At 41.2% G+C, this 12,037-nt stretch overlaps 1 protein-coding gene across 1 annotated transcript in view; it reads left to right on the top strand.

The window, feature by feature from the left end:
• The first annotated feature begins 2,888 nt into the window (after positions 1 to 2,888).
• The window catches only part of LOC111964462 (stromelysin-3-like), a 54,410-nt gene continuing 45,261 nt past the window's right edge, over positions 2,889 to 12,037 (top strand). The window contains exon 1 of the mRNA XM_070443511.1: positions 2,889 to 3,148. Within this exon, the coding sequence (XP_070299612.1) occupies positions 3,035 to 3,148 (114 nt within the window). The 5' untranslated portion in view covers positions 2,889 to 3,034. The remainder of the gene's footprint in view (positions 3,149 to 12,037) is intronic.

Below are 12,037 nucleotides of genomic sequence, written 5' to 3'. Positions count from 1 at the left end.
TTATTCTATATTTTATTATATTCACTGGATATATTCAGATATTCACTTTCTGCTTATATATTCAGTTCATATCCATATTATTAATATTTGATTCAGTGATTTTAATTACTGTTGAAGGAAGAGGACCAAGGTGCAGCGTGGTGAGCGTACATTTTCTTTTTAATTAGAAATGACGCCGACAAAACAATAAACAATACAAAACAAACCGTGAAGCTAAAGGTTATGTGCCATAAACAAAGTCAACTTCCCACAAAGACAGGTGGGAAAAAGGGCTACCTAAGTATGGTTCTCAATCAGAGACAACGATAGACAGCTGTCCCTGATTGAGAACCCTACCCGGCCAAAACATAGAAATACAAATAATAGAACATAGAATACCCACCCCAACTCACACCCTGACCAAACCAAAATAGAGACATAAAAAGGATCTCTAAGGTCAGGGCGTGACAACCAGTCAGAAGGTGAGTGTAGCTGGTGCATGAAGTCAGGCGCAGGAGAGCAAAATGAGTGAGCAACGTACTTTACTCAAAAATAAAGGCACAAGGTAACAAATACACTTGACCAAATACAAACGGTAAATATATTACGCACGGGTGAAAACAGCACCTGTCGAAATACCAGCCTTCATGAAACGAAATTACCATTGAAACAATCACGCACAGAAAACATGGGGGAAACAGTGGGTTAAATTCATGAACATGTAATTGGTGAATGAAAACCAGGTGTGTAGAAAACAAAGACAAAACCAATGGAAAATGAAAGGTGGATCAGCGATGGCTAGAAGACCGGTGACGTCGACCTCCGAACGCCGCCCGAACAAAGAGGGACTTCGGCGGAAGTCCTGACACAACCCCATTCTCTGTAGCCTATTCCAGCAGGCTATTGGGCAACACAAGATTGGAAACAATACAGGTCTATTCTGTTCGTCAAGTTTATCATTATCCTATGTGCTTGACAACACTCCTAGACCAGCTGCTGGGAGTGAACGTGGAAGAGAGGAACCATCCTTTCTCAGAAGCACATTATTGGTAGAATAGAAATGTCTTACTATTGGTAAGCATATAATTGTTAACTAATAATATTAAACAAATCAGGTAAATACATCATTTTTCTCTCACACCGGTACAGTTGAAACCGGGATTCATACATGAAGAGCACACTTYTCCAGTGTGCCAGTGGCCATCGAAGATGAGCATTTGCCTACTGACGACGCCAAACTGCAGTCAGGTCAAGAACCTGGTGAGGATGACGAGCACGCAGATGAGCTTCCCTGAGACGGTTTCTGACAGTTTGTGCAGAAATTCTTTGGTTGTGGAATCCACAGCTTCATCAGCTGTTCGGGTGGCTGGTCTAAGACGATCCCGCAGGTGAAGAAGCTGGATGTGGAGGTCCTGGGCTGGTGTGGTTACACGTGATCTGCGGTTGTAAGGCCGGTAGGACGTACTGCCAAATTCTCTAAAACGACGTTGGAGGCCGCTTATGGTAGAGAAAGGAACATTAAATTATCTGGCAACAGCTCTGGTAGACATTCCTGCAGTCAGCATGCCAATTGCATGCTCACTCAAAACTTGAAACATTTGTGGCATTGTGATGCATGACAGAACTGCACATTTTAGAGTGGCATTTTATTATCCCCAGCACAAGGTGCACCTGTGTAATGTTCGTGCTGTTTAACCAGCTTCTTGATATGCCAAACCTATCAGGTGGATGGATTATCTTGGCAAAGGAGAAATGCTCACTAACAGAAATAAGCTTTTTGTGCATATGAAACATTTCTGCGATTTCTTATTTCAGTTCATGAAACATGGGACCAACACTTTACATATTGCGTTTCTATTTTGTTCAGTATGTATATCCACACTATGAGGGTAGACCACTCTCAGACAGCCCTAGCAAAGTTCTTGCTTGAGAAATTGCGCTTTGCTAAAAAGCAATTTCGTTTATTTTTGACCATTTAAATTGTTTTCAATCACAGTAAGGTACTGTACTTCATTGTTACACAGAAATGATTTAATATTGAGATAAAAATGGCTGCATTGGACATTTTACAGGCTACCCTAAAAACTGGAAAAAGTATCTTTGCAAGTAAACAACTTGAGTTATAAAAACAAATCTCCATCAAAGTAATCTATAAATCAAGGGTAATAAACATGTTATTAAAACATGTCTCCAACCGATCAAACTCTACAGCCTGGTCTCATAGACTAAACATAACATAGTAAATGTAAATCTGGGACAATCAAATGAGTATGAATAGGTACGTTTGTTGTGATTACTTAAGACAGAAGGTTACTTAAGGCAAAATCAAAAGGATGATGGTTTGTCGGGGTGTATAATGCAAACATCTAGCAGCCCAAAGTTTGCATATTCAAATCTCCTCACAAACAACTTCAACATCTTAGCTAATTAGCAACTACTTACAACTTTTTAGCTACTTTGCAACTACTTAGCATGTTAACTAACCCTTCCCCTAACCCTCTAACCTAACCTTAACTTTAACCCTAACTCCTAGCCTAGCTAATGTTAGTCAGCCAGCTAAAGTTAGCCACCTAGCCAATGTTAGCAACAACAAATTTAAATTTGTAACATATTGTACATTTTGCAAATTCGTAACATATTATACAAATGGTGGTCTCAAATGAATACATACCATACGAAACCTAACATATCATACTAAATGGAGTGTATCGGATTTACGTACAGAATAATATGAAATGCTCTGAGACCAGGTTGAACTCTTGTGGTCTGTTAGCCTAGAGACAACATTAGCACATGCTTAAGGAATTTTAAAAGAGAAGGTTCACAAGGTGCTTGAGGACATGGATGCAGCTGGCAAGGGGTTAAATCACGTGGGCGCCTGTGAATTTATCACTTAGGCCCATAAAACATGTAATTTGAAGAAAGAGAACAAAGAAATTAGGGAGTATAAAATCCCCCTGCGAGACACTTCTCCGTCATTCATTTCTTCTGCCCTTGCTATTCCCCAAAGTGTGCTCCAGCCCAGTCAAACTGCGAGTCTGCTCCGAATCAAAAGATGATGCTGCTTCCTTGGGTTTACTGTAGCGTCTTGGCATATCACCTCTTGCTCTGCATTCATTCAATGCCAGTACTGGAGGGGAGAGCCAGCAACAGGTATAAAGCAGTGGCGGTGAGTGAATTACGATATAAATGCAGATGATATGGAATTCTTTACATTTTGCAGAGCAGTCACGTTTTATGAGTCAATATTATGAAGTCTGTATGTGGGTCCAGAATCACTCTCTGTGTGTGTTTTGAGAGGGAGAGAGAGAGAGAAAAGGAGCGGGAGAGAGAGAGCACATGCATAAATGTGCACAATGCACGCACCATTTTCTTGTGAAGGTCTTTAGTAAATCAGTTTGTTGTGCAATTTACAGGTATTCATGGCAAATTATTTTTTTCAAATTATTTGCAGCTATAGGCTACATGTCAATCAACTGGTACTGAAATACACTAGAATGCAAAGGCCATGCATGTGCTCTTAAAACATGGGTTTCTTACACTGCTTGATTTAGATACAGGTGTGTGTGTGTGTGTGTGGGGGAAGCTGAGGGTGACCTTGGTGGAATGTTGACAGAGATTGTATGCCAATGTATGAATAATTAAGGATGCAACCTATTTTCCCAGTGATTTGTAACAGACCATTAGTGACACACTAATGACATGGTAACAAACTGGGTCAAGCCTTTACACCTTGATAGCCCTCAATATTTTCAATTGGTGGACAGACATGACAAAGGAGAAGCCCTAGACACAATACTTGCCTCTCAGATTTCACATTGGAGCTGGGCTTTGTGTACAGTTAATGACAGCATGAAGTGGCCCTTCGCTGAGAGAGAGATAACATAAGGACTCTGAGTTATTTATACAGAAGGAGTGTGGGAGTGGTTTGGAATGCTTCAGGCCAATCAGGTGGAAAAATACTTAGGTCTGAAGAGAAATGCTTCTCTTATTCCATTTAATTTAATGCTTGGCTATTGTAGGAGGTGACTATGTACACTGAGTTTACAAAATATTAGGAACACTCTTTCCTGCTCTTTCCATGACATAGACTGACCAGGTGAATCCAGGTGAAAGCTATGATCCCTTATTGATGTCACTTGTTAAATCCACTTCAATCAGTGTAGATGAAGGGGAGGTGACAGGTTAAAGAAGGATTTTTAAGCCTTGAGACAATGGAGACATGGATTGTGTATGTGTGCCATTCAGAGGGTGAATGGGCAAGACAAAATATTTAAGTGCCTTTGAACAGGGTATGGCAGTAGGTACCAGGCACACCGGTTTGAGTGTGTCAAGAACTAAAACGCTGCTGGGATTTTCAAGCTCAACAGTTTCCCGTGTATCAAGAATGGTCCACCACCCAAAGGACATCCAGTCAACTTCACACAACTGTGGGAAGCATTGGAGTCATCATGGGCCAGCGTCCTTATGGAATGTTTCTGACACCTTGTAGAATCTATGTTCTGACAAATTGAGGCTGTTCTGAGGGCAAAAGGGGGTGCAACTCAATATTAGGAAGGTGTTCCTAATGTTTTGTACACTCAGTGTATGTGACAAGATTGCGCTACTAAGCGCAAGATTTAGATTGCGCTACTAAGCGCAAGATTTTTCACCCAATGATAGACAGAGAGCTGCTTCCTGTAGAAAAAAGTGGTATGTGGGGGAAGAAGTCGAACCTGAATAGAACACTGCTACTCATGGGGCAAGAGTTAAGAGTGTCTCAGCATGAGCCCAACATGAGGGTAGGCCTCCAGCAGTATGACATGATTTATGTTGTAGCCAATTGGAGATAACAAGTCACTTCTCCTATTTCTTACATGCTGGCCAGACCGCACGCACGCGTGTTGATTTTGTCCACCCACACAAGATGCGATTAGGACACGCAGGTTGAAATATCGCAACAAACTCYGAACCAACCAAATATTAATTTGGGGACAGGTCAAAAAGCATTAACCATTTATGGCAATTTAGCTAGCTAGCTTGCTGTTGCTAGCTAATTTGTCCTGGGATATAAACATTGGGTTGTTATTTTACCTGAAATGCACAAGCTCCTCTACTCGACAATGAATCCACAGATAAAAGGATAAACCGAGTTTGTTTCTAGTAATCTTTCCTCCTTCAGGCTTCTTCTTCTTCTTTCGACTTAATATGACGGTTGGCAACCAACGGTATCAACGGTATTACCACTACCGGTTGGAGTGTGGACCTCAGTTCATCTTTCAATCACCTACGTGGGTATATGCTCCTAATAGCCAATGAGGAGATGCGAGAGGCGAGTTCTATTTTAGCGCCTGGATATGCAGACGTGTGCGAGCAGTGTGGGTGCAATTATTGAATAACATGTATGCGTACATTTATTACATTTATACAACGCTTGCGCACGCGACGTGAGCAGTGTGGTCAAATCCCCCCCCCAAAATGTTATAACATTTGATTTGTCACACAGCAGATGTTATTGCGGGTGTAGCAAAATGCTTGTTTCTAGCTCTAACACTGCAGTAATATCTAACAGTAATATCGAACAATTTCACAACAATACACACAAATCTAAAGTAAAGGAATGGAATTAAGAATATATAAATATTGGGCGAGCAATGTCAGAGTTAGATACAGTAGAATACTGTATACTCCTTTGTTTTGTTGACGTTGGGTGAGAGGTTATTTTCCTGGCACCACACTTCCAGGGCCCTCACCTCCTCCCTGTAGGCTGTCTCGTCATTGTTGGTAATCAGGCTGAGAATTCGTAGGCGATCGAATAAACCCCCACTTCATTCCATTCTGCTAGCAAACGTGCAATCTTTGGAGAATAAAATTGACTTTCAAAACTGTAATATCTTATGCTTCAAGGAGTCGTGGCCGAACGACGACACTATCAACATACAGCTGGCTGGTTATACGCTGTACCTGCAGGATAGAACAGCGGCGTCTAGTAAGACAAGGGGCGGCGGACTATGTATTTTTGTAAATAACAACTGGTGCACGATATCTAAGGAAGACTCGAGCTATTGCTCTCCTGAGGTAGAGTATCTCATGATAAGCTGTAGACAACACTATCTACCTAGAGAGTTTTCCTCCGTATTTTTTGTAGCTGTTTTACATACCACCACAGTCAGAGGCTGGTCTAAGACAGCATTGAATGAGCTGTATTCCGCCATAAGCAAACAAGAAAACGCTCACACAGAGGCGGCGCTCCCAGTAGCCAGGGACTATAATGCAGGGAAACTTGAATCCGTGTTACTAAATTTCTATCAGCGTGTTAAATGTGCAACCAGAGGGAAAAAAACTCTGGACCACCTTTACTTCACATACAGAGACGCATACAAAGCTCTCCCTCACCCTCCATTTGGCAAATCTGACCATAATTCTATCCTCCTGATTCCTGTGTACAAGCAAAGATTAAAGCCGGAAGCACCAGTGACTAGATCAATAAAAAAGTGGTCGGATGAAGCAGATATTAAGCTAGAGGACTGTTTTGCTAGCACAGACTGAAATATGTTCCGGGATTCTTCCGATGGCATTGAGGAGTACACCACATCAGTCATTGGCCACATCAATAAGTGCATCGATGACGTCGTCCCTACAGTGACCGCTGCCGCTTTCAAGGAGCGGGACTCTAACCCGGAAGCTTATAAGAAATCCCGCTATGCCCTCCAACAAACCATCAAACAGACAAAGCATCAATACAGGACTAAGATTGAATCGTACTACATCGGCTCTGACGCTCGTCGGATGTGGCAGGGCTTGCAAACCATTACAGACTACAAAGGGAAGCACAGCTGAGAGCTGCCCAGTGACACGAGCATACCAGACGAGGTAAACTACTTCTATGCTCGCTTCGAGGCAAATAACACTGAAACATTCATGAGAGCACCAGCTGTTCCGGACGACTGTGTGATCACGCTATCCGCAGCACTTCCGTTGCTCCTGAAAGCCAAATTAATAGAGATCCTGGTCATGGTGCTACAGTATGTTGTTACATAATCAAATTGAGGACAATCAGCAATCTGATGTATACTTATGGCTTATTGTATCCTGGATTCACACCTTTCCAGTACTCCTCACATTGGAATACAAAAGAAGCCATCCACCCATGATGGGCTATTAGCAGGACAATAGACTCTTGCCAAGAAGGAGAGTAGGAAAGGAGCATAAAAAAATACTGCACAGTAGCCTAATAAACATATGCATTTTGAAATGGTAAAAAAAAAAGATATATTCAATAACATATTTCTACCACGGTAGATGCTGTGTTTTTGATTGACGGTCAATATTAAAAACAGTCAAGTGCATTCTCTCCATCGCCCACATGCACTTTAAACATTTGGATAATTAAGCATTTAAAGGCTGACATTGGTTGATTTTAATACTTCTGACAGCCACAATTCTAACTCCATCCATAACTTTTGGACTTTTCTTCAGGGATCAAGGTAAGACCCAGATGCAGACTGTCGAAGTAACAAAGTTAATTGTGGCAACAGGGGCAGGCAAAGATAGGTCAAGGCAGGCAGGGGTCGAAAATCTAGTGTAAGGTACGGACGGCAGTCGAACACAGGGCCGGGGACAGGCAGAGTCCAGTAATCCAGAGGTGGAGCAAAGGTACAGGACGGCAGGCAGGCTCAGGGTCAGACAGAGAGGTCAGGCGGGGGGGTACAGGGTCAGAACAGGCAAAGGTCAAAAACCAGGAGGACGAGGAAAGAGAGGCTGGGAAACGAAAGGAGCTGACAGGAAAAACGCTGGTTAGCTTGAACGAACAAGACGAACTGGCAACAAACAGACAAAACACAGGTATAAATACACAGGGGATAATAGGGAGGTTTGGGCGACACCTGGAGGGGGGTGGAGACAAGCACAAGGACAGGTGACACAGATCAGGGCGTGACACTTTTAAACATTCCCAGAAGGCATGGATTATTATAACCTACATCAGGACTAAAACCTATGGGTTTAACCTTCTGAATTAATGATTATATTGAAGACAGAAGCCGCCTTTTAATGAGTTCCAAGAGCCGATCTGTTATCCAATGATTACTATTATTAACCCTGCATTATAATTATATAAAAGCCCTTTAGATATTCTCTGTAAGGTTTCACATTTCTAAATCAATATCACAGACCAGATTTGCCCTAACAAAAAATCCCCCTTAGATATTAATTTTGTATCCTCCAATCCTCTAAATTGAAATAGATCTACGTGTATATTTTATTGATCTGTATTTTCATTTAGAAGCCGACCTCGAGTTCAGAGAGCCGTGTCATACCAATTATTATTATTATTATTATTATTTTTAAATCGAATTCAATAATATATTTGTTCCACTGTAAATACTGTGTTTTTATTTACAGTAGTGATGGACAGCTGGAGGCATTTTGAAAACATGTTGTTTTCAAACACTTGTTTTTCACAAGGGCTATCAGCAGGACAATAGACACGATGTGGTCCCAAAAACACCTCTCTGACATAGGGTCCAGCATATCTCTTGATAATGTCATTGAATGTCTCGCCAGATTTGATCCATGCCTGGGCCTGCAGCACGCAAAGTTCTTTGTTTGTCAGACGAATCATTGGGTCAAAACTACAGAACAGTACAAAACAAGAGAACACACATGGTTAATGTTCTGGGGGATTAAAAAAAATATATACATATGTATATAAAATGGCTTACAGAGTCAAACTCTTTCCATAACTCAAGTTTCTTCAACTGTCTTCTGACTGTGATTAGAGCGATGTTGAGCCGTGATGCTAGTAGATTCCAGATGGTCTTTGCCGATTGCTCATCATCTTCAACCATCAGCGAGTCGATGGCTTGAATAGTCTCGCTTGAAATGGAATACAATGTAAAAATGAGCAGCATAAAGTAAAGACTTAAAGTAAAGCATTATTTTTAGCATTATTAGGCCTACTTTACAGTATTGTAGCCTACTGTACCTGTTCATTTTCCTGGGCTTCGCGTTCGGCGTAACACAGGCGAATAGCACTGTCCGTGACCATAATCCCAAAAGTCTAACAGTATTTAAGAATACAAAATAAGCCATCCACCCTTGATGGGCTATCAGCAGGACAATAGACTCTTACCGAGTCTGTCACGTCTGCTCCCGCTCTTCCCTCCCCCTGGCGCTTGAGGGCGCCAGGTTGCCCTGCATCACGCACTCCTGCCGTCCATCACGCACACCTGCCTTCCCTCGTCACACGCATCAGCGTTATTAGACTCACCTGGACTCACTTATCACCTGTTCATTTCCTCCCCTATATTTGTCAGTTCCCCAGCTCTGTTCCCCGCTGCTGCATTGTGATGTTTTTGTCTTTAGTATTAGTTTGCTGATGCTGTTCCTGTCTCATTCCATGTCCGTCTTTATTAAATGTTTTACTCCCCGTACCTGCTTCGTCTCTCCAGCATCAACTCATGTGAGAGTCCACCAAATGCATTGTTTTCTAACCACATCTGGATGGATTCATGTCATCGAATGACAGAAACATTGGAATAAAGTAGGCTAATGATGGCAACAAATTGTTGCTTACTGGAACACCCAAAGTCGTCAAATTGTTATAATAGGATGTGTACTAATAACTTACCTGCTTGTGGTCAACTATTTCAGCACCGTTTCGCGCTGCTCCGAGACAAGCATGGGCACTAGTCTTGATAAATCAATGAGATTTTTATTTTATTTTCATTTTCTCCGTTTGGGTATTGGTTAGCCTACAATTAGGGTGTGTAAATGTTGGGATTATTTTGCTCTTCACTCGCAGTCACTTAGTAGCCTACTCCCACCGGAGTAGTCACGTTGTACATCGCCATATTTTCCGGAAACCCTGAGGGTTTAGTTTTTCTTGGAATAGAAACACCATAATATTAATCAAATTAAGTAAGCTAAATTTAAAATCAATCCCATATTCTATGTTCTTAAAAAAAAGGTTTTACATTTTCTAGTACAGCCAATATTAAAAACAGTCAAATGYTTCTCAAAGATGCCCTCTGGTGGTCAAACTAGCACTAACTAGCATTAATGGCAACAATGGMTTACACTTAAATAACGTGCCATAGAATTCTGCAGCAGCCCGCAAGCTGTGCTGCAGTACTATGCACAAGTTAAAGGAAGAACCACTGTAATGGTGCAACACATTTATCCAAACAGGTGTCTGGACAGGGTTGATCTTTAGGCATGGAGGTTTACATACGTTGTCTTTTTATAGTAATGTAATGTTGTATTGTAAATAACCTTTGACATCGTTATCTTGTGACGTTGATGTTGTCTCCTCTATTTTAATGCTATGCTAGCTTCCACCTCAACTCTGCCTGAGAAATACCAGTTTGCGTTCTTCTCCACTGCGCATGTTTGGGAATGGCTCAACTCATGCTCTTTCTTTTATTCCGGATGATTTGTAATAGTGGAAGTGGCCTTGCTCATGCTTACAGAAAGCTGTGTGCCTTTACGCATCAGTTTGGACATCTTCCACACCAGTGGAGGRTGGTGGGAGGAGCTATATGAGGATGGGCTCATTGTAATGGCTGGAATGGAATACCTGGAACGGTATCAAACATATGGTGTTACGAATCCCTTTGGCCCGGCAGTCTAGGGGGGATGGTAACGAGACCCGTAACATAACTCATGCAAAGTATAATAGTGAAAACGTAACAGTGAGAACAAAAAACCACAGACAACTAAATTACCGTCAAACACTCATGGTTTATTTGTAAACACACGGTAATGGGGAGCGGGTATTCCTACGGGTAGTGTATGCCCATGGGCAACTTGTCTTGGTACCCCCTTTCCCACTATCAAACAAACATTCAAACACCATAACAAAACCAATACTCACAGGATAATGGACAAAGTGAAATGTAGTTGCAAACACAAGAGATCTACAGAGAGATTGCATGACAGAGAGATTGAGCTCCTGAGAGAATAACTGAATGGGTTTTTAAACCAAGGGAAAGGGGTTGTGTTTKGGTAATAGAAACAGGAGRAGGTGTGTCTTCTGATTGGGGAATGATGATTGCCACCTGTGAGGGGAGAAGGAGAGAAAAGAAATACACACACAGGATACACACACACAGGATACCTGTATCCGTAACATATGGAAACCACATGTATGACTCTGTTCCATTTATTCCATTCCAGGTATTATAATGAGCCTGTCCTCCTATAGATCCTCCCACCAGCCTGTACTGTTCCACACTTTATTCGTAGTGATTTGTCTGAAAATGCTCAAAATATTTTATTATATAATAAAAATCGAAAAGGATTGCATTATATTCGAGGGATCAGATTCATATTTAGTAGGCCAATAGGCCTAAACAGTTTTGCCAAAGGAACAAAAATGCGACATGCTGGGAGAACGAGAGTGTTTGGTTTCGTATAAATCCTCGATCAGTTATATTCCAGAAACTGAGTCTCTTTCATTCATTGAGGGTTGATAGACCGATATACTAGCMTTACAGGATTTAAACTTAACTACAAATGTATTGGGGATGCATGGGAAGAACTATGATTGAGTCTCAGCAGAAGAGCGTGTATGGTAAGGTATAATGTGTAGGCCTAATTTTCAACTGTACTTTCATTATTATTATWWAAAAAATGTTTTACTTCCAACAATAATACCAATATTACACAGGGACATTCCTGTGTAGACAATGAAAAAATRCAAAATAATAAAACACCAGGCAAGTCATTCATTTGTAAACTTGGAAAAGCGGGAACAACATAACACAACAAAGCATTATTTTATAAGTCCAAGTAAAGGAAGTGGATTTACTTAGTATTTTTTTATTKTATTTTTTTATTTCACCTTTATTTAACCAGGTAGGCTAGTTGAGAACAAGTTCTCATTTGCAACTGCGACCTGGCCAAGATAAAGCATAGCAGTGTGAACAGACAACAACACAGAGTTACACATGGAGTAAACAATAAACAAGTCAATAACATGGTAGAAAAAAAGAGAATCTATATACAATGTGTGCAAAAGGCATGAGGAGGTAGGCAATAAATCGAATAATTACAATTTAGCAGATTAACACTGGAG

The sequence above is a fragment of the Salvelinus sp. IW2-2015 genome, linkage group LG5, assembly GCF_002910315.2.
Source record: "Salvelinus sp. IW2-2015 linkage group LG5, ASM291031v2, whole genome shotgun sequence".
NCBI classification, from domain to species: Eukaryota; Metazoa; Chordata; class Actinopteri; order Salmoniformes; family Salmonidae; genus Salvelinus; species Salvelinus sp. IW2-2015.
Note: the sequence above shows the minus strand (reverse complement) of the source record. Positions and strands in the feature narration are given on the sequence as shown.